We start from the raw sequence: 24,638 nt of genomic DNA, 5'->3' as shown, positions 1-24,638 counted from the left end.
ATGACCACAGCATTCTTTTTGTTAAGTTGGGATGGGGCAACAAAAGTCTAGAAAAGTGTCACCAAAAAGAAACAGCTGGAAAAACATTTTACCTACTAGGTTAATTGGTAACAGGTCAGTAGCATGACTGTGATATATGTGGCAAATTATTATTTTATTATTATTTCACAAGAATTTTTTTCTTAACATAATCAGAAATCAACATTGAATGCTTGTGATCTTTTGGCCCGCCGGAAGCACTGAGTATAATTATGTATGATTCTGTAATGGAAATCACTACATGGGCTCTGAAACACCTCCAGAAATCATTGTCTGTGAACATAGTAGTCCAGATTTTTCAACATTTTAAAACATTTGGTGCATCATGAAATAAAATAAAATATATGACAAAGAAGACCCAGGACTGCTGAGCAGCTAGAATCCTGTATCATACACAAATAGAACAAACTTCCTCTCCTAAAACATCAGCAACTGATTAGCAACTTGTTTCCTTGGTTCCCAGATGTACTGTATACAGAGTCTAGTTAAAAGGAGAAGGGATGCTACACAGTGGTAAACACATCCCTGTCCCAGCCTTTTCTGTTTCTGTGATTGTTGTTTTATCTTGTTTTATGTAGCATCAGGGTTCTGGAGGAACATTGTTTCATTTCACTGTGTACTGTGTCAGCTATATATGGTTAAAATGACAATAAAACGCTTCTTGACTTGACTTGATTTTAAAGATCAATATATGATACTCCAAACTGGTGAAACCCTCAAAGTGCTATTCATCCAGCTATGTAGCTCACAGTTCTCCAAACGTTCTAGCTCTATTTAAAATTTTACTGTTCCATAGTACTGTATGTCTTTTCCTCCTTCATTTATTCATTCATTCTTCTTCATTTAACACTTTATCTTTGTATTCATCTTGTGGAAATGTATTCATCCCAGAAACAGTTTTCTTCCTGTGCCAATGTGGGTTTTCTTTGGGGTTCTACCTGTTAAAATCTGAATTTGGTGAAGCCTCTCGGTTTGAATGTGTATAAATACTGTATACTGTATATGTGCATAGTGCCCTGCAATGAATTGTTGTCCTCTATTGCTGTATTCTAGCCTTATGTTCAGACTGGGATTCAGAACAACTTTAACCAAATGAAAAAATTATAGCTAGATAGTTTAGAGAACTGTGATGAACATAGCTGGATAAATAGCACTTTGAGGGTTTTGCCAGTTTGGAATGAATGAATGAATGAATGAATGAATGAATGAATGAATGAATGAATATAGTCACAATAACCTATAGTCATTATTGTCAAAATAGCTGGCAACAAAAGTGAGTACACCCTAAGTAAACATGTCAAAACTGTGTACAAATTGTCAATATATTTTGTGTGAGCACAATTGTTATCCAGCACTGCATTACTCTTTCTGTGCATTTAATTCACCAGAGCTGCATTGGTTGTTGCTGGGATCCTCTTCCACTCTTCACAGAACTGCTGGATATTAGACACATGGTGCTGCTCCACATTCTGCTTGAGGATGCCTCACAGGTGTTTAAAAAAGTTCAGGTCTGAAGGCATACTTGGCCACTCCATCAGCTTCACCTTCAGCTTCCTTAGCAAGGCAGTTGTCATCTTGGCGGTGTGTTTTTTTGAGTCGTTATTATGTTGTAAAACTGCCGTTCAGCCCAGTTTCTGAAGGGAGAACATCATGTTCTTCTTTAGAATGTCACAGTACATATTGGAATTCATGTTTCCACTCAATGAACCGCAGCTCACCAGTACCAGCAGCACTCATGCAGACCAAGACCACCATAATGCTTGACTGTAGCCAAGACAAAATTTTCTTGGTACTCATCACACATGCTGGACATCATCTGAGCCATTTATCTTAGTCTCATCAGATCACGGGACATGGTTCCAGTAATTCAAGCTCCTGGACAGGTTGTCTTTAAGCAAACTGTTTACAGGTTTCTTGAGAGCCAGCTTTAGAAGAGCCTTCCTTCGGGGACGACGGCCATGTAAACCGATTTGTTGCAGTGTATTGCGTATAGTCTGAGCACTGACAAGCGGACCTTCCGCTTCTGCAACCTCTTAAGCAATGAATGCATCTGTTTTTTCAAGCCAGCTTCTGCACCTGACACACAGCATGAGGACTCAAATTCTTTGATGGTCGCCCATGACCTTGTCACCGGGTCACCACTGTTCCTTCCTTGGACCATTTTGATAGATACTGACCACTGCAGACCCGAAACAACAAGAGCTGCAGTTTTGAAGATGCTCTGGCCCAGTCGTCTAGCCATCACAATTTGGCCGTTGTCACACTCGCACAAATCCTTACCCTCATCTATTTTTCCTGTTTCTAACACATCAGCTATGATGTCATCAGCTTCAATTTTCACTTGCTGCCTAATATAGCCCACCTACTAACAGGTGCAATCATGAAGAGATTATCAGTGTTATTCAATCACAGGTCATAATGTTATGCCTGGTTGGTGTATATCTGTAATATGTGTATATATGTAATCCACTTGACAAATGCCAGAGTTGGTCCAGGCCTGGAGTAGGCCCAAAAATTTCTAGACCCAGATTTGATTTATGATGAAGCTGCTCTAACAAATTTCTTGAAAACCTATATATGTAAATCCTCTTTGCATAAACTCCTTTTCAAACTGTTTTGGACAATTAAGTGATTTTCTTTTTTTTTAATCACACTTGGGTCAAAGATGGCAGATGTTGATCAAATTGATGCAGTGGTTTAAAAGCGGGTAAAACATTTACTTGTATACAGGTTAATTTAATGTTCATGTCCCATGTGAAGATATGTGTGGCAGTGCAATCTTAATAAAAATATGAATAGTACATCCATTTCAGGTTCATGCTATTAGTAATCAGATTTCGGTCATGTAACCAATGTCACCTCCCACATAAACAGGCTAATATTAAATATAGATAATCTACAGTGTAATGCCAATGTATATCTTTCCTTAAAGTAAAGGAAAAATATTTCCATGTTTTACAAACTTAAAGCTAAAATTTGGTAAAAGGATTAAAGTTTTGACTGTTTAAAGAGGCTTAGACTTTAGGACAAGCTAAGATGGGTGCTTCTGAAAATACTCCTGAGGAATGAGTAAAGACTCATGTCCTACACTACATGCTGTGTATATGTTGACTGACAACCACAGCACACACACATTCATACACTGGCATGTATTCACATCCCACGATGGTACTGTTAGCTTTGCGGTTCTATTGCTCCAAAAAAGGTTCCTCTTTCTATATGTGCATTGCATAAGTCATGCCAGTATGACTCAAAAACTGTTTTGTTCATCTGTAGCATGGAAGATATTAACCCTATCCTTTACTTTTTCTATAACCAAGGAATAATGAGGACAAAGGTAGGCTACTGATTCAGGATTAAAATGAACAGTTTCCACTGTAAGTTACTGTGTGAGACTGCACTGAGCTGAGCTTGTCAAGAATTCCTACACAGTTCCAATGTTATATATACACATATACACAGCTTAAACAGAAACACTCTACATGAATCCCTATTCATGCAATTATCCAATCTGCCAGTCATGTGGCCCACAATACATAACATCATTCAGACACAGGTCATAAGCTTCAATTAATGTCTACTTTAAATTGAGAGAGAGTCCAAATGTATATCATTAACACTGACATGAAAGCTACATTAAATCAAATAACAACTCTTTACAACCATTGTAAGCAGAAAAGCATATCAAAACATACATGTTGACTCTTCAGTCTGATTAACTACAACAGCAATCCGCATCTACAAGTGCTCATCTGCAGTGATGAGTAAATACTAGAAAAGCATCACCTGGCAAGGAATCCCATGCATCTATTAATAAAATGGTTATAACCATTTTGCTATGTTTTTTTGCTTCTTTAATCAAGATTCCACAAGGTTGCATCTGTTTGTACTTCTGTAGGAAGCCTGAAAGATTGCATATAATCCTACAGCACAGCTTCACTGCAGATTCTAAATAGATAAGATAAGATAACATTTGCAGGAAGCAAGGAGCTGCTAATTATCCAAAGAACCCTTGTAGAATCTAGGGCTGGGTTGAATTAGTGATTGTACAAGTCAACACATATTTTGCAATGTATACACAAAATTGTTTGCAAATTCTCAATACACAACTATCCTGTTTATGTCACTTATGTCATCTATGGGTCACTAGCACTACAGGTTTCTTTCAAGATTTTCTTAATCTGGCAAATCAATTTTTGAAATCTAGCATCACGTAGTAGAAATATTTCTATTTATTGGTTTATGTTTTTCACACAAGTGAGACATCTTGTGGCCAAGTCAAACGGGAGGAATATACATGAGCCATTTTACCATAAAAGCTTCTTCTCAGTAAACTTTCAGCATTTTCTTTGGTTTAGACTTTATTGCTCAAGCTACAAAGAAGTGTTTTCTTTTAAAATAGATATCGAGTGTACCTACCATTACCAATGTGATTGATATATTTTACTTAATTGCTTGCTCTTTTATTTATTTATTTATTTATTTATTTATTTATTTATATTTGGGTCCATTTTGATGTGTATTTCTGTTACTCCTATTTCCAATGGATTTAAAGAAATATTTAAACACCAGATGAAAGAGTAAACTTGATCCAATGAGTGATGGGTTCAAGATAAATCTAAGCTCAATATATAGTGTCTCATATGAGAAAAACAATAATAACTGAATCTTTTTTGGTAAACAGACAGTAAAACAATAATAGCATGCACACAATCATTCAGTAATTGAAATTTTAAAGCCTTTCTTTCATTTCAACATGATATTTCAATTAATAAATTATTATTTTATTTTAATTGAAACCAGAAGCTCAGTGCTTTATCATATGTGATCTAAATAGCTCAATTTCTCTTTTCCCTTCCAAATTAATTTTTATTTGCATGAACTTTTTCATGACAGCTTGTAGACGTTTAATAATGAATAAAAGAAAAGACCATAAATACTTTTGGGAGGTTGGGGGAGGGTGCGGATAAAGACTCTAGTCTACATGCATACAAGAATATTGTAAACTATTAATTTAAGTAGATAACTACTTGATGGCTCGCTGCTCTCACTTACTAATCCTATCCACCTCCTGCTTCACCATCTCCACACCATCCAACCCTCTCTCTCTATCATTTTCCTTGTTCATCAGCTGCTCAAAATAGTCCTTCCATCTTCTCAAAACACTCTCCTCACATTTCCATCTCCATCCTTAATTGCTCTAACTTGCAGCACATCCTTCCCAGCTCAGTACCACCTAAGTGATTACATCTCATTAATTACACAGGCCTACATAGAGCTTTTTTGTTTCGTGACTGTGGCTTTTGCACCCCCTCTTGGAAGGAATGGAAACTGTTCGAGACATACTGCATGGTTCAGTAATACTTATACAAAAATATATATTCATTACACTTACGCACTTATGAAATATACCAGTGGTGGGCCGTGCATTTGGTACCTGGGCCTTCAGTGGGGACTTACCCGACTTAATCCACCTCTTAATACCACCACTATTACGTCGCAATTATAGAAACCATCAATACTATACAAAAACGCAATATAACAACGCGTGGCATTACATAGAGAGGGGCATTTCACATATGGAGGGTAAATACTATTTTACTAAAGCAAAAAAAACAATTAAGACAACTCCAAACCTCTACACTACCACTGCAACTGTGCCACCTACATCATCTGGAGCAGTTCAGAATCAATATTTGTCTAATAACATGACAAAAACATAAACAATTTACAAACCCGATTCCAAAAAATTTGGGACACTGTAGAAATTGTGAATAAAAACAGAATGCAATGATGTGGAAGTTTCAAATTTCAATATTCTTTTCAGAATACAACATAGATGACATATCAAATGTTTAAACTGAGAAAATCTATAAAGGGAAAAATAAGTTGATTTTAAATTTCATGGCATCAACAAATCTCAAAAAAGTTGGGACAAGGCCATGTTTACCACTGTGTGGCATCCCCTCTTCTTTTTAAAACAGTCTGCAAATGTCTGGGGACTGAGGAGACAAGTTGCTCAAGTTTAGGAATAGGAATGTTGTCCCATTCTTGTCTAAAACAGGCTTCTATTTGCTCAGCTGTCTTAAGTCTTCTTTGTCGCATTTTCCTCTTAATGATGCGCCAAATGTTTTCTATGGGCAAAAGATCTGGACTGCAGGCTGGACATTTCAGTACCCGGATCCTTCTTCTACGCAGACATGATGTTGTAATTGATGCAGTATGTGGTCTGGCATTGTCATATTGGAAAATGCAAGGTCTTCCCTGAAAGAGACGACGTCTGGATGGGAGCATATGTTGTTCTAGAACTTAGATATACCTTTCAGCATTGATGGTGCCTTTCCAGATGTGTAAGCTGCTCATGCCACACACACTCATGCAACCCCACCATCAGAGATGCAGGCTTCTGAACTGAGCGCTGATGACAACTTGGGTTGTCCTTCTCCTCTTTAGTCTGGATGACATGGCGTCCCAGTTTTCCAAAAAGCACTTTAAACTTTGATTCGTCTGACCACAGAACAGTTTTCCACTTTGCCACAGTCCATTTTAAATGAGCCTTGGCCCAGAGAAAATGCCTGCGCTTCTGGATCATGTTTAGATATGGCTTCTTTTTTGACCTATAGAGTTTGCTAATTGACCTAATAAGTTGCAAATTGGTCCTCCAGCTGTTCCTTATATGTACATTTAACTTTTCCAGCCTCTTATTGCTACCTGTCCCAACTTTTTTGGAATGTGTAGCTCTCATGAAATCCAAAATGAGCCAATATTTGGCATGATATTTCAAAATGTCTCACTTTCAACATTGATATTTTATCTATATTCTATTGTGAATAAAATATACATTTATAAGATTTGTAAATTATTGCATTCCTTTTTTATTCACAATTTGTACAGTGTCCCAACTTTTTTGGAATCGGGTTTGTAAATAAAATACAACCTACTCACCAGAGATGCATACTCATAATTTGCACCGCTCCTCAGAGGCTGTAAGCATGTGTTACCACTAGTAGGCACTGGTCTGGAAGCGGCAAACAAAATATTTCCCGGGATGAGACAAGCTAGCTAGCTTTGGGGTTGGCCGACCTCTCCTCACGATGTCTAGCTTTTCTTAAATTTATTTGTAAGTATGTCTGAGACCAAATCAATTTCCCTTCCGATACTTTTTGGGTACTGATTAATGTGAAGGGCTACCAGTTTGATACAGACAGTTTTCAGTTTGATCTGAAATAACAAATTTGCTTAATTTACCTTTTATTATATGTTATTAATAAAAATTAATGATAAACATCTATGTGAGGACACTGATCATGTTAATGATTTCTCATAATAATTATCAACAATGATTTGACAAAGTAGGAAACAGCTATTTTTAGAAAAGGCCCGCAGGCTACTCATGTGGCACCATGTTGGTGACCCCCACCAAGGTACAACAGCCAGCACTGCTGATTCTGAAGGCCCTGGGAAGATTAGATTGACATGGCAGCACATAGAGGCTGAAATCTGACTGGACAAAAAATCTAACATCCACATACACGAAGCAGTGCAGTTAAGAGAAATGCTACAAAATGAAGAGAATAAACTGGGAAAAAATTAATAAAATTTCATGAAACAAATATTAGAATTTGGGTTGTAAATGTAGGTCAGTGCTTCTGATAGTGTTTAGGCCAGCAGAGAAGGCTTGCTGACCCTGACAACTCATCACTGGAAATATATATATACATTTATTAATTCCTTTACAAAAGAACATATTGAAATTGCTTAACAGCTTTATGCATAACATTAACTTCATAACTCACTTTGTCAGAAGATAAAATTTGTGAAATAGAGTGCATGGATTCATACCAAAGATTTTCAAAGATGTTTAAATTTAATTAGATATATTCAGAAATCTATAATTATGTATTCGAGTTTCTCCATGTGCACACAATCTTTATTCTGTTCTGATATCCAAAAAGACTTACATACATATTCTGCAACTACTCAAAAACAATATTTTAGGTCACATTGTTTTTCAGTTTACCAAACCTGAGCACAAAATGTTTTAACGCAGCTCTCTGGATTACAGTGCATTAAATTAATTATCTAAAGGATTCTAGCTAATTTAAAGCGAGCAATGAAAATAGCTTAATATATACATCAGTGATATACAGTATATTAATCTGAAATCTGAAATAATCTGAAGGATTTTGAATTAACAGAATGTACATTTAAATTAGAGAATTTTATTGTGAGCGTTTTTCATTTATAATTTAAATTTATAAATTATATCAACAAATTAAATCAGTACAATGTTATTTTACTTACAATAATAATAAAGCATATTATCCTGTTAGATCAGAAGTTATCCAAAAGCAATCTGAATAATTCTGAAGCAATTTCAAAAGTAACTCATCAGTTCTCTAAATTACATCTGTAATTAGTAGCAGATGACATTTAATAATTACATGAATTTCATTTTGGGATGAATAAGTTATGTGCCTATTTCTTTTTATATTTACTACTATAACAACAAATTATGCGGTTTACAATTACAATTATGTTCTCGGGCCCAGTCATTATACTTACTGGATCTCCTTTTTGAGATAATGCTTGTTAATAAGTTCTGTTTGAGTATCTGTGAGGCCTGCATTGTGCACAATGAGAAGCATTGCCACCTCAACTTGGAATTCATCCTGGTTCTCTGCTTTCTTCCCACCTCCCCAAAGCATGTTGACTGGTGTATATAAGATACTCTATACCAGTGGTCCCAAACCTGGAATAAGTTGTACATATATTTACATATTTATCTTTATACCTATTTGCACAATGATTTTTTTTCCCACTTCTTGTAGATGTTAAACTGCATTCCATTGCTGTACATATGTCCTATATACTAACAATAAAGATCCATCCTATCCTATCCCATTGTATTCCTGCCTCATACACAGTGTTCCTGTGATAGACATCAGATGCAGGGATGGAATCCTGATCCTGTCCAGGATAAATGATTAAACGCAGGTTCTACCTGGCCTGAAAAAAGTTTCATAGCCTGTTGTACTATAAAGATACACTTTTATATGGTATTGTGAGTATAAGCAGTTACTTTAATACACACAGTGAGAGTGGAAGCATTTTTTTTTTTCTCAGTAGACATGACCTACAATTATGATTCAGCACAGCTGGAAAAACAGTTCTGTAGACACATGCTAATGATGGATCCAGATGTTTGGTGTCCCTTATGCCTACAAGGCTTTTGTATCCAATAGGGTTTCCACCCTGGAGCCGGAAATACCGCCATCATTTCTAAGCGCCGCCCATTTTGTAGTCTTACAGAGATTTTCCGGTTTGTCGTACGTGACTTCCGGTCGGTGAGACGTGGCTTGGGGTAGGATAATCAACAAAACAGTTAGCTCAGACTCCCACACTCCTTCCTCACTTCTAGCTTTGACTCAACCGTGCTGGATGGCAGGGGCAAGCCGGAGCAAGCGTTTCAGCAATCTCAGCAGGGTAAGAGAAGGAAAAACATCACTGAAATATCGATGCGTGTTTCTGAAAGTAAGCATTTTTATAGACTTATAACCCTAAAGAGTGTTGGAGTCCATTAAATTAAATTCTGTTTACTGAAATTTGTCATTTTTAAAATAAAATCAACCTCCCCATTGTTTTGAACGCTACCAAACAAATGTGTAGATCTGCTCATTTTATGTCGCCTGCAGGGATTTAATGTCTCCCAAAACATTTCAGTCTTTAAACTATAGCTGTAGTTTGGCACTAATCCTGAAACTGTGCAGCAGTGCTTTTTTGTGTAGCTTATGTTGCATCTAAAGTTAGTATGAAGTCATGCTTGAATCACATTTCATGATTTAAACATTGACTAAACATTGATCTCCCTGACTTCATATTCAATCATTGCGCCATCCACTGCTCTGCACAGGACCGCTTTATCCCAACACTTTTATATTCAAATAAGTATTTTCGTTGTTTGTACAGTTTTTTTTTTGTTTGTTTTTTTTTTAATTTGTAACATAATTAGGTTATAAGTAATTCATATTGATGTCTTTTCATTTGAAATGGACCCCAGAAATGTTCAGCCATGTGCAGGCCAAAGTTAATCAATCTAAACTTCGTGTAGCCCTGGGATGAAGTGCGCATGCTCACATTGTAAAACACCCCACCACTACGTTATGGCGCTTTTTCCATTGCTTGGATTGTTATATTGTGGTTGGGCTTTCAGATATGGTAACAGTGAAAAAATCATATTTTGAAAAAATAGTCACTATGCACAATATAAAAACATGGGGAAAAGGTTTTGGTGCATTTAATGTCTCTGCACTAGGTGTTTGCCAACCATTTTTTTTCTTTTCTTTTTTTTTTTTTCAATTAGATCAGATTCTGATCCTTTTCTGATTTCATCACTGTTCACAATTTTGCAAACTTGTAATGCAGACATCAAAGGTTCAGTGGAGGCGTTACATTTTCCCGTGTCTCATGTCTGTACATTTGTGTCCTATTACACAATTTAACAAATTTACCATGTAAATTATGCTAGTGGATCAGTTTATCCTAATGCAAATAACCATTAGGCTTTTCAAGCTAATTTTGTCTCTTACAACAACACCTATTATCATTATATCATGTATTTTAAGGTTTTTCAATTGAAATTGGGTGTCCGGTCATTTATGATTGCAAATTTGCTCATTTGTGCATTAGAAGAGTTTTTGAAGATTAATAAAGGCATGCATGTTTTCATTTCAATTTCAAACATTTCTTGTTGAATCCATTTTAATCCCAACTAACCCCCCTTTTTTCTGTTATATCAATTTTTGTGTGTGAAGATTCATTTCTGCATTGCAGCACCCTGCATGTTGATCAGAAGCACTCTGGAGAAGTCTGGCCTCATGAGCACCAGTCCTGGGAGGCCCATTTGGGCTCTGGCTGCTCTTCTGGTTGGTGCCGCCTTGCTGACCGCCACCTCTACGTCTTCTTCCAGTGGGAAGAAAGTAGCTCAGACAGCACTGGCTCATGCGACAGCGGCTGCTACGGGTCCAGGTTCCTGGTTTGCTGAGGAGATGCTTGGCTTCCACAGCCTCACCAAGCTGTTGTCCAGAGAGGGTGCAGATGTTTGGTTTTGCTCCCTTGTGGGCTCCATTGCTGTGGGGCTGAGTGGAATCTTCCCACTTTTGGTGATCCCTATTGAGGCAGGTGCAGCACTGAAAACTGAGGGTAAGACACACCTGCTTATTGTTCTCTCTTCCAGTGAGGGATTTTCAGATATACTGAAATACGTCCACACAGACATGTTGTTTTAGACATGCACGTGCAGGCAGCGGTTTCTGTTTGCGTCATCACAACAAACTGTTTCGGCCGTGTTTTTTCGGTGATCAAAGTCTTTCGATCGGTGGCCGTATATTCGGTGCATCCCTAGTTAACACTTATTTAAACTAAACCATTTTCACATTATGAGGATTGTACAGTTTTTAGCGTACGTGCTGATGTTTCGCCTACATCCGTGACAGTGTTTTTTCTTGTAATGTGCTCGTGCGTGACTGTGGTACTTCCATACCACACAAGATCCGCTTTGTATAACTTCCAGGTATGGTTTTATTTGCGTTTCAGTTGCGTTTATTATAAAATGCTTTCAAGCCTTGGATAGTTGACCCTGTACTGTCCACCATTTTCCCAAGTGTCTATGTTATCTTATCTCACACTAAACAGCGAATTTCTTTATCGATTAGTTGTTGCAGCCATAGTTAGAATGTTTAGACATTGTGATTGATTGGTTAGATAAATGTGCAGTTGTTAATTAAGGAGATGGGTATATATTTTATGTTAAAGTTTGACCAATGACAGTCTGTTATTCTCTGCACTAATGTAGCCTTTCTATCGCACCACATTTTATTGACCCAGATCATGGCATTTAAAATAAGCCACAGAACTGCATGTTAAAAGTTTGTCCGGAAAAGGTCTTAAAAGCTCTGGAATGTTTTTTTTTTACGAGAACATGGCGTAATCCTTAAAAGCTACTGGATGAGGCCCGATATTTCCAAGATAATTTTTTAACTGACATTATAGAAATGGACAAAGGTTTGCATCCCCTATGGTTGTAGAATGGCAATATTTTTTTTTTTTTAGGCTTTTCAGACAGTTCAGGAACAAGCTTTTCAAATGGGTAGATGTATCTTACTGATTCCCAAGAGAAAATTGGGTGTATTTCCAGCAATGGTACCATGTAGCACCGGGTATAACAGGCAGTATATAGTAACAATTAACACTGTCAAAGACAACTCAGTAATTACCGTAATTTCCAAAACTATTAAGCGCACCCAAATATATGACGCACCCACTGAATTTTACAAAGATTTTTATTTTGAACATAAATAAACCACATCTGTCTATAAGCCTACACTGAAACTAATTAACTTTACACAGACTTTAACGAAAGAGTGTCTGTTACACGGCTTGTATCTAAACAGTAGCCTACCAAGAAAGTCATTTGTTTAATGTCTTCCTCCTTCTCTTCACAACAATTTCTCTCGAGAGTTTATCTTTTGGCATCGTCGTGCGTTTAAAAATCACCACCGGTGAAGCTTTTCTCCCGATGCCGTGCAGCTCAGAACACAGGTGAAGTAAGTTTTTTTTTTTTTTTTTTTTTTTTTTCCCATGCCCGGTTGTTTTCAGTGTGACGAATGATTCACATTTCCTGTAGACAGTCCGAGTGAGCGGCAGGTCAAACGTCAGAGGAACCTCATCCATATTTATGAAGTGGTGCGGCCTGATTCAGTGGGAGCGCATCTGATTTAATATGAAGAGTTTCATTGGTTCACCTGAACCCGTTCTGCAATTTCATTGGTCTAATATTATGGGGTTCAGTTTTTTGGCTTGAAGCTTTTGAAACCGGAAAAACCCAGAAAAATCCATAAATTAGCCACTTCGTTGTTTAAGCCGCGGGGTTCAAAGCGTGGGGAAAAGTAGCGGCTTATAATCCGGAAAATACGGTAGGTCTAAAAATATACTGTCATATAATAAGGGGCAAAAAAAGGTGCAGATGGACAAGATGAGAACAAGAACAAAATGGGTGTTTTATGGTGAATATCCATAAAATGTTTATTCTCCTCAACATATTTAGTATACATTTCTTTGGTTTGTGTCCTTGGTCATTGAGTTGGTCCATGCTCTATTGTGTGAGTTGCTCTATTGTAAAAATTGTATCATGGTATTAGCCTCACCTTCTAGCTGCACATGTATCTTAATACCTTTATTGTTTTTCTTTGGGTTGACTAGATCGGAGTGTGCAATTCTACCGTAACCAAGGCTTATGGGTGGTTACGGGACTGTTGTCCTTCCTGCTGCTGGAGAAGATGTTTCCAGATGAGGACAGTGCTTCTGATAGTGCCTCAGACAGCAGTGCAGCAAACCGTGAAAACATTGTAAGTCTTCTATGTGCAATAATAATACACTGTTCCATATTATTCAACAGCTGCTGAATTCTGATTGGTCAGGTGTTGATGTCTACAGCAGACTCAACTCATTGACTCATGTACAGGTTTGAATTTATCATCATATCTTTATTATACAATTTTTCAGTATGTTTTTTTTTTATTTTATTTTTTTTAGTCTTCTCCAATGAGAAGTTTGTTTAACAATTATGGAAGAAGTCTCCATAATTAGTTTTTTTCAGTAATTAAATCAATTTGAAGTGTGAACATCTGGTTTCTTTACAAGCTCATTTTTTTTAATTCATTGCTTTGATAGAGAAACAGATTATATTGTTTTAACTTCTATAATGTAAATGATAATTTGAATATAACCGTTATTACTTTAATTAATAATTAATGTTAAATGCATTTATAAGTGTTGTTGATCTTTATTTAATAAATTCATATTTAAATAATTATTTAAAAAATATGGTTAAAACTAGAGGTCAGCCTATTCATATTCATATTTTGCAGATTAATCGGCACTAAGAGCCGATTGCGGGAAATATCGGCAAAAATCCATACTGATTGTTTTTCCGAGTTGCATAAATTGCTGGAGTGGTTGAGAATGTCTGCTGTCATTACAACAGCGGCCTCTAGAGGCGAATCATTGATGCCACGGGAGACTAAGAACGGAGAGCACTATATTATATGTATTAATTATATAATTAATTTGAGGTCTTTATTTACATTTTTTTGTGGTTTAAAAATGAGAATCAAATGACCTAGAGTTTGTTGGTGTTTTATTTTAGGAATGTTGCACCAGCACCACATGAAATTATGATTTTCAAATCTTTTTATATATATATATATATAATATATAATATAACAATTTTCAGTACAGTGCATTCGGAAAGTATTCAAATCACTTCACTTTTTCCACATTTTGTTATGTTACAGCCCTATTCCAAAATTGATTAAATTCATAATTTTTTTTTTTTTCATTCTACAAACAATACCCCATAATGACAACGTAAAAGAAGAGTGCACCTTTTGCAAGCTGGTACCTTTTTTTTTTTTTTTTTTTTTTTTTGGGTCAGATTCTCCCATTCTTCTTTGCAGAACCTCTCGAGTTCCATTAGGATGGATGGGGAGCGTCAGTGCACAGCCATTTTCAGATCTCGCCAGAGATGTTCAATCGGGTAATCAGGAAAATAAAGTAATCCATTTTTGAAAAAGGCTATAATATGAGATGTAGATAAAGTAAACGCTTTCCAGATGCACTGTATATTATTGCTTTTCTGCCCTGCCTGATTTTGTTGTTTAGTCTTATTTTTAATATATGCTCATACCGGCATCGTCTCATTGAAGTTTTGGTTTTGTGCAACATATTTCTGAACCTCACGATGGCACCATATCAGTAAAGACCAATGCTTAGTGTCTATAAACATTTTCACTGTGTTCACAGGACTGCTTTAGTAGGAGCATATGTTAAAGCAATGTGTGGCATATTCACTTCAGTGGGTCTTGTGCTGAAGAGTTGTTGTTTTTTTAGGAATATTGAATAATGGGTGAATAATTTACCCATTGAAAAAATTCAGTCTGAGGATTTGCATCTTTCGTTCTGAATGTGATTTCTTTATTAAAATTTATGCTTATCCTTTGCTTCTCACTCCTCTGTTGTCATCCTAGTTTAGATTTTTTTTATGCCATGTCTGTCTAACCAGATGTAACACACAGCCTTTTTCCCCCAAGTGTCTGGAAACCTAGACTAAACAAATTCCAGACTGCCTTGTTTATATTTTTGCATGTTATTTACTTTCTTTTCCAGAACAGACAGACAAAATATTATGTTTACTCTATATACTATAAGGGACTATTTCTACTTTGCACTCTTTTCCCTTTATCATTACAAAATGGTCATTGCTCAACCAGTCTATTTCTAGCCAAGTTTTGAGACCCAAAAGGTAATGCCACTCAATGACTTTATAAGTAATGTTCTGCACAGTCATATTTTTGTTCTCTGACATGTAAAGTATTTGATTTGAGAATCCTGACGGAACTGGAAGTTGATTTTAGTTTGCGTTGGATATTACAATTGAAAATTTTGCACCTTTGGGACAGCCTGGAAATTACTGACATAACCGGCATCCACATACGCTGTAGCCTACGTGTAAATAGGACTAAAAGTCCACTGTTTGCGTTAGTGCTGACTGGCTCTAGTTTTAGTTTTATAATAACAAAACATAAGCCTCAAATATTTCATAACTTAATTTTGGTGTGAATAAAACACAAACTGCAGATGCTGTTCTGTAAAAGCACCTTCTAAGTAAAAAAAAGTCATGCTTGCGAAACTGTTGTGAAATAGACTCTGAAGTATCAGGATAAATATCCTCTAAATATCTCTGCAAACCCATGCATAAACACCTTGCACATGTATACACAATTATACAGCGAAATAATTGCATTTCGTTTTTAATACTGCTGTCTAAATGCCATGAAGACACTAAAGCAATTTGTGTTAACCTTTCCATTCCTCTGATGTCACTTGGATTGAAACCTGAAAAAAGAAAGCAGGTTGCGCTGGATAATTAACCCAACAAGTGATTATTTGAAGTATTTGTGTTGCATTCCCATGTCTCAATGTGTGTATCGGTTTATGTATAATTTCCATATCTAGACAAATGTCCATTGTGTTTAGAGGTTCTTGAGTCCTTTTTTTAGTGGTTTACTTTCAGGGCATTGCATCAGTCCCAGGTCAATACCTACCCTGTTTTCTAGCTCCTACAGCGCAGTGAAGAAAATGAATACTGGAAGACTCGTCTTTTTTATGCTCCACACTGTCTCATAGTTTTAAAGACAATTAGACTGGATTATTTACTTCCTTTCCAAGCAGCCACGAATTAGTGTTATGCTCCCATGCTCTGTAATATTTGTTCCTAAATGCTAATGCTTTGCTTCACTCCCTCTTTAAATTAAATACCTTTTTTTTTTTCCTTCTTCTTGGCCGCATTTTTATATTGGATTTGCATTGATGGTCAGGGCAGAATGAGGATGCAAGGCTTTATCACATGCAGGAAGAAAAATGGTTTCAGAATTTCGCTGAAACTGTAGTTTGCTGGTTCCTCTGGCATAAGGGAATCCATATCTAGCATTCAATCTAGCATTCATTTCTTTGTTACTTTTGCTTTTGCTGTTTGAGAAGTGGAGGTCATGTGGTGCTGTGTGCCCAGGCAAGACCAGCGAGATAGATTGACAACCAAGGCTGTGAAGCTGGTTATAAATAGAGTCCAACAGGAAGCAGCTGCAGCCAGTGCTGTACCCAGCAGCCGCAAGCACGTCTGAAGTCAGTAGAGCAGCTCAGCCACCACAGGCAAGAGAGCACAAAACCCCTCCATAGAGGAAACATCTCATTTTGCCATTCCGCTGAGTCAAAAAATCCAATGGCCTCTGAAATTCTCAGACCAAGCACGTCAGTGTTTACAGGCAAATCTCAGTTGCTTGGTTTGAGACTGACTCATTCAGACTTATAACTTCTCCTTTTTTTTTTTTTTTAAATGGGGTGGGAAAAAACAGTTCATGGCATCAACCTTCAGGGGAAACTTCTTCCAATTAACCTTGTAATTCTAAAATGGCACTTTGGAATTTAAACTGTCTTTTTTTTTTTTTTTTTTTTTTTTCCATGCAAAAACTAGGATTCTGTTCATTTTCCTAAAGAACTTTAGGAACGAGCATTGGAAAATCACAGATTTCAGTAGTGTATAATCTCACACAGAGGGAAGCAGATGTTATTTTGGCTAATAAAAGGCTTTAAATGTGGAAAAAACCTTCCTTTGCTTCTCATGGTTTAAAATCTCAGCAACTCTGCCAGGACTGTCTCACTTCTTTACAGTTGTGAGAAAGTTTGTAATTGTGATTTTTATCCAACAGTTATTTAACATCTGCAGGGTTCTACATTTTAATTCCAGGGGAACAAGATTGCTATAGTTTTGCTGCATAAACTGCCTATTTAATTTCCAACTAAATTCGGTAGTTGTGAATAGGAAAGGAAATAAGTCAACTTTAAAATCTGAGACTTAATTGTAATTTTGGATTTTGTTGCATTTAACCATTTGAGCTCAACAGACATTTTTATTAAATTCCATGTGATTCTCAGCAGTGTCTTTCTTTTCCTTCTCCTCTTTTATAGACCTCTTCTGCAGATCACAAGTGTGACTGTTTTACTTCAGAAATAAACGGCATCTGCTCTAACAACAATTCCGACTCCAAGCCAACCACTGACATCGGCTCACAGCCTCGACAAGAGAAGATAAAGGTCAGCTGGGACATTTCTGAAGTGGTTTTAAGCATTTTCACACAAGATTTGTAGCAGACTAAAATGCACAAAAAAATGCTTTTAAAAAATATTTACATTTTGTGTCCACTAGGTAATGGATGTTTATTTATTGCTATACATTAAATGCAAATGTAAAAAAAAAAAAAAGTTCTCTGCTAATGAATGTGCACATGATTTCATTATTTAATTTTATTTTCTCCAGACGAGTGGCTATCTGAACCTTCTGGCCAACTGCATTGACAACTTCACCCACGGCCTGGCAGTAGCAGGAAGCTTCCTAGTCAGCAGGAAGGTAGGAGAGCTGAGAGATTAGTGTCACGCTGAAGCTCATTTGGCCTCATTATTACCTACTGTGAGCCGATTTAACACATTAGGTCCACTGTAATTAATAAGCTGTCTTCCAGTTTTTTGTCAAGATTCCATTAATGCTAATTCCGGCTACATGTGAAACCATTTAAATGTCATTAATATTGATTTGCTTGTTCCAGCACTTATTGCATCTTGACATGCTTCATAATATGGACAATCAATAAGATGCTATATTTCACAAACAGGACCATGGACGTTTGGCGTTCCAAAACTAATAGATTTGATAGATTGAGAATTAACAGGAAGTCATATGTGATTTAATCTATGACTCATCACATAGTGACTGAGCACTTCCCTTGTTTCCCAGTTTAACTTGGCCACTTCCATATGGCCCATGTCTTTTCTGGCTGACTGCCAGTTTGGAAGTGCAAAAGGCCAGATCCTGCTTCTTCCAAAAAACACGAAGCCTCACTGCTAAAGCTGCATTCTTTTGAACAGTTTTCCACATGTCTAGTTTTCCTTATCCTGCTAAGAGCTACATTCTCTCCTACACACAAATAGAAGTCTGAGAAATGGATTCTATATTTGGTAATGCATTGTGTGGATAAAGATTAGAGCATAGGAGATTACGATAATAGGGTGCTGTGCACTTCGTGTCGGTTGTGTAGTATTAATAGGATAGCTGCATGTAGGAAAGGGCCAGGTGGATAACCATAAGGCTCACAGCTTGTCTGCTGTGGGAGTATGAGTGTGTGACATCCAGTTTATTTCCTCTCTAATACACAATCTTATTTTGTGTACTGAATAGGCAAGAGTGATCTTAATGAAAATGTATAGGTTTATATTTTCAATTTTAGGGCTTTGAGTTGATGTGGTCATCTCCAGAACTTTAAATAATGAAGAATGTTTCTTCATAATGATGCTAAGAAGAATAGGAATGGTTAATGCAACCAAAGAGATTTATAATCTCGTTTGTGTGTAATTATTTTGATAATTGGTTAATCGGACGATTTATTATTCGATTAATTGAATTAAAAATAATAATTAAATAAGCTGATTTGCTAATTATAACTATATAGAACAATAATTCAGGGTATTTATGTATAATAGTTGTGTATAAAACATTGTTTTCAATCATTTGAACGTAGTAAAGCCACAGTAAATGACGTTTGAAAAGAGATGTTATTGTTGTAGCAGACAAATGCTATAAGAGAGAATGGAACGGAGAAACACAGCAAGCTCACAGGCTTGATTTAAAAAAATAAAATAAAAAAGATTTAAGAAAAGGAAAAAAAAATGTGCATTGGTGTACAAATGCAAAAGAATAAGCTAAAAACCACAACAGTGACTAAAACTGTCACGTCAGAACAGATCCAGTGCGACTGTCCCGACTTGAGCAAACAGATTACACATGAACACTTCATTAAAACTACATCATTTTCACATGATGGGGATTATACAGTTTTTGCTTACCTTGCTGATGTTTCGCCTTCATCCATGACATCCAAAAGTGTCTTCTTTTTTTCTTGCTGCCGGTTGATCGCCATTTTCAAGCGGCCGTGCTATCTTGCTGTCATGCTAAACCGAAACTTTAGCAGCCCAACTAATCGATAACGGCATTTGTTGACAACGAAATTCATTATCGATTATTATTGCTGAAATGTGTATCATGATCACTTTAAAACCAGGCTTTTGCTAAAAACTTTTTGAGGTTATGAGAACTGTACAGCATCCCATATATATATATATATATAATATAAACAACTGATTGCACGTGTCATTCATATTTATACCGCTATACCTGTTATTTAGACTGCAGACTAACCAGTGGATGATGATTCAGTGCATGTCTCCATTCATGTATTTTATTGTGTTCCACACCTGACTTTTTTTTTTTTTTTTTTTTTTCCCTGATAGGTTGGCTTTCTGACAACCTTTGCAATCCTGCTGCATGAGATCCCCCATGAGGTGAGTCACTCTCTTTATCTTTGATCTTAAGTGCACTTGAAATTCAGCGCCTGGTGCTCAGAGGTGTAGCAGTACCCACGCCATCATTCTTTGTTGGAGTACACTTCATTAAATAAATCAATAATAATTGAATGTTTATTCACTGGTCATTGTTTAAAAATTGCAGACTAGCTTTTAAGGCAGAGACTTTATCGTGATGTCTGACAGACGTAGTGTTGGTTTTAATACCTGAAGCTTTTTACCTGTGCATAAAGGTGGGAGATTTTGCAATACTGCTACGTGCTGGGTTTGATCGCTGGAGTGCAGCACGCATGCAGTTATCCACGGCACTGGGTGGAGTTCTGGGGGCGTGTTTTGCTCTTTCTGCTCAATCGCAGCAAGGCGCAGGTGAGACATGACAGTGTACATATAACGCACACAAGATAATAGTAAAGAAAGGAATGATGTTATCTGTGTAAAACTGCTTTGAGATGGCCAGTGTTAAGTGCTATACAAATAATTAATTTAATTGAATGTTGGCCAAATATCTCTTATAAGCCAAAATATTGCTACAAATGCTGCATTGGTTCACATAAATACGTTTATAAATTACAACCAATATTTTTCGATCTAAAAAAATACAACCAACCAATTTGGCAAAATGTTTAAATACTACTTATGTAAACAACTGTGAGTCTGTGCGTAATATAAAGCAGCTATGTTAGTGTTCATGAATAAATGAAACCGTCAGTGCTACATGGAACCAAGTGTCTTCGCACTGTAGGCATCAATTAATAATGACCTTTCTTCATCCTGCTAGCGTAATCGCTGACTAATTGCTCCCACCTGCAGGGAAAAAAAGCCTGCTTTTGAGACTTAATTGTTGTTTCCCATTGGCTCCCTTGACCTTACACGCCTCTTTATGTTGAGCTGTTAGAATTCTTCCGTCAGTATGCATCCAGACTCCATTATGTGATTGGCTCCGATTTAGGTTTTCTTAACAGTGGGGAAATTGCAGTGGTCTTATGTGTATTATTTATTTCTCCTCTACTCAAGAAAATGCCACAGCCTGGATCTTGCCCTTCAGCTCTGGTGGCTTTCTCTACATTGCATTGGTCAATGTGGTGCCTGATCTTCTACAGGAGACAAACTTCAGGTATTAAAATTATTTTAATTATGACTTTTTTTTTTCAGCTTTTTTTCCTTTTTTTTTATATGGAAAAAAATGCATATGCATCATGTAAATTGTTAAAAGATGTTTAAGAATGTAGGCCTGAAGATGATATGGGACCAGAGATGACCTGTATTTGACCCTTTTGCTTTGATCTCCTCAGACATTCTTTACTACAGATCCTGTTGATCTTTTGTGGCGTCGGAGTCATGGCACTGCTTTCTGCCATAGCGGAATAGATACAGGATGATGTTTCTCTCACTTAAAGACTATCTAAATGAAAGACTGCCATCTACCAGGATGGAGAACTGATGGACAATACACTCCACTATTTAAGAAAAAAAAATAAAATATAAAATTTAAAAAACAGGTTTGAGACTGACCCAAAGGGGTGTTTGTACTATCAGGTTTGTGAGTGTTTGATATATTTACATTTTCTGTTTTGTTGTTTCTTTTTTGTCTTGGACCTATACACAAGCACTTTGAATTAGTAATGTAGCTGACAGACAACAGCAAAAATGATGGGAAAGTAGGGTACAAAAAGACCAAATTATTGGCTTGTTACAATGATTGGGGGGAAAAGATATATATAATGAAGATATCAGTGGCTGATGGCTCATTGTATATAAGAGTCAAATATTTAGCTGAACAATGCATGGCTTGTAGAATATGGGTGTTTTTCTTAACAGTATGGCCATAAAACTATGCATTTTAATTTAAAAAAATAAGAGTATACTATATTTAGCTCCAAAATGCCCAAACTGGTTGCTTGAGTACTTGGCAGACAGTTTAGATTTTTCTGCTGTCCTATCAATTCTCGGAAAAACATGCCTGAATTTAATGAGCAGCTTTGGGCATTCTTGTTAGGATGTATGGTTAAGCATCCAGCCCACACACTCACTTGGACTCCACAGGCATAATGTATTCATGAACTCCCCATAGACTGCCATAACACTAACAACCCCCCCTCCCCCCAGTATTAAAAAACTTTATATTGTGCATATTTACGCATGATGCTTTAACTTTTATTTAGTGTTATTTTCACTAACTTTGTTTCAATTCACAACTTGGGTTTAACTCAAGATGCAACAATGCAAGTTTTATGTAGCTGCTTTTTGTTTCCGCTTTAGTGCTGCATCACCGGTTTATGCCTTTCTTGTGGACTTTTGTATTTATTTTATTTTTTTTGAGGTATTGACTGAAGCCGACAGCATAAATGAAGTTTCTTCAATGGGTTTAATCACATTACTCACAGACCTCGTGGCCTTCTTTAAGCTTCAAAGCATATTGTAAAATTTTCCCAAATATAAAAAACAACAAAAATAAATCCCTGCACACTGTAAAACAGAACTAGTCGTTGGATCAAAGTATGGTTGCATAAATGTATATATTTTTTAAAGAAATATATTTATTATATATGAATTGTCATGTTTGAGAAGGAACAAAGTTTTACTTCTGATGTTTTTAACACTCCCAACACTGTTATTGAAATAAAATGTATGAAATGTCTGTAGTTTTGAGGGTTACTTTTTTATTTATTTTTTTGTTACTATACTTGGTGTTTGCACATTTGTCATCTAACATTTGTCTTAATATAAGGTATTATTTTGAGTTACTACATACATTTACTTGTGTTAATCTGGGATTGAGGTGGTGGGGAAGCCCATTCATTTATCTATTTTCATGAACTGCTTTATGTCAGGGTCACCAGAGATCTGCGCCTACCTCAGTCACACTTGGTTTTTGGCAGGAAACACACTAGATGGGATGCCAGTATATTTCAGGGCACCATGCACAGATGCACACATTTCTACTTTGGGGCAATTCACAGTAACCAATCCACCAGTGTGTTTTGGGGGGGTTGGATAAAGCTGAAAATCCCAGAAAAAAAAAAACATCCAGACATCAGAAAAATGTGGAAGGTGTGAGTCTGCAAAGTAAATACTGTAACAGTACAATACTGTTATACTTAGTGACAAAACCTCTCCCTCTTTTCCTGTGTGTGGGACAGAATCAGTCAATGATTTCTCCTGGGTATGTGGTAATGTTCCATATTCTTCTCTTCCACTAGGCTGGATAGGTCTTTGCAAGGTAGCTAGACTTACAGACAATGTATTTAGCCACTACTGCTGATCTAGTACACTGCAAGGCCAAGGAATACAGGTTCCTACCACCATTTACGAAACACCTGAACATATGAATAACTCCTTGTCTAACGAACTTCTTTGCTATTCCAATTTAGTTCTTCGCCACTTTCCTAATTTTTTGCCATAGAAAACGTTCTTCCCCTAATGAAACAAATGGAATAGACATGGGGTTTGCTTTGGGGATGGATTAGCTGGCTAACGCCCCATATACTTTGATCGAAGTATTCTGTTGCTTTTGTGGGCTCTGCATTTGTGCCTTTCCATTCTGTGTAATAATGATAATAATCCTGCATGTTTTCCTGATCCCTTGAAACCTGATGCTTATTATGCTGATTAATTATTTTTAAAGAATGCTATTCTTTTAGAATAAAAGTGGGCATTGTTGGGTAATATTCCAAAACACATTCAGTTATTCTATGCTACTTGCGTATTGCCAGTATGACCTTCTGCACTTACATTTACATTTGCGGCATTTAGCAGACGCCCTTATCCAGAGCGACGTACAAAAGTGCTTTGAGTCTCTAGTAATGAATAAATCAACACTGGTACGCAAGATTACAAACTTAATATAAATATAGCCATTGAATTCTACAAGCTTGGAAGTGCTAATTTAAATATATTTCAGGAAGAGGTAGGTCTTCAGTCTTCACTTAAAGACAGTCAGGTACTCTGCTGTACGACCATCTAGGGGAAGTTCATTCCACCACCTCGGTGCCAGAACAGAGAAGAGCCTTAAGTATACTTACCTCTCATTCTGAGAGAAGGAGGTACCAGTCAAGCAGTGCTGGAAGATCTCAGACAGTGTGGTGCAGTGCGGGATGTGATAAGGTCACTGAGTTAAGATGGTGCTGGTCCATTTTTGGCCTTTTAGGCAAGCATCAGTGTTTTGAATCTGATACGTGCAGCTACTGGAAGCCAGTGAAGGGAGTGCAGCAGTGGGGTGGTGTGGGAGAACTTGGGCTGATTGAACACAAGCCGTGCACCTGAGGCAATCTTAACCAATTTAACCTCTGAGAATGTTTGTAGTAAACAGATTTAATCATTTTTCAAATTGTATTTGTTTTATTTCCATTGCATATTTAAAAAAAAAAGTTTTAAAGTATTGGCCAAAAGTATAAATAAACAAATGTTACAAAATATAAATTGGAAAAGAAAGATAACCAGAGACCAGAAAATATTTAAAACATAGTGAGTAGTACATATAATGAACATCTGACCACCTGACAATTGTATGTGTTTGTTGGACATGATGTTGGACATCCTTGGTGCTTGGTATTAAATAAACTCCATGCTTT

General features: G+C 36.6%; 1 protein-coding gene across 1 annotated transcript; it reads left to right on the top strand.

Moving 5' to 3' along the window:
* Positions 1-9,367: 9,367 nt before the first annotated feature.
* Positions 9,368-22,705, top strand: slc39a13 (solute carrier family 39 member 13). The gene is given in 9 exon segments (XM_046840954.1): positions 9,368-9,525; positions 10,854-11,347; positions 13,307-13,445; positions 17,623-17,748; positions 17,972-18,061; positions 19,996-20,046; positions 20,301-20,433; positions 21,082-21,181; positions 21,360-22,705. Coding segments are annotated over 9 exon segments (1,254 nt in total). The 5' UTR covers positions 9,368-9,480; the 3' UTR covers positions 21,436-22,705.
* Positions 22,706-24,638: the final 1,933 nt, after the last annotated feature.

Source organism: Silurus meridionalis, chromosome 26 (assembly GCF_014805685.1).
Source record: "Silurus meridionalis isolate SWU-2019-XX chromosome 26, ASM1480568v1, whole genome shotgun sequence".
Classification (NCBI taxonomy): domain Eukaryota; kingdom Metazoa; phylum Chordata; class Actinopteri; order Siluriformes; family Siluridae; genus Silurus; species Silurus meridionalis.
This window is presented reverse-complemented; position numbering and strand designations above follow the sequence as displayed.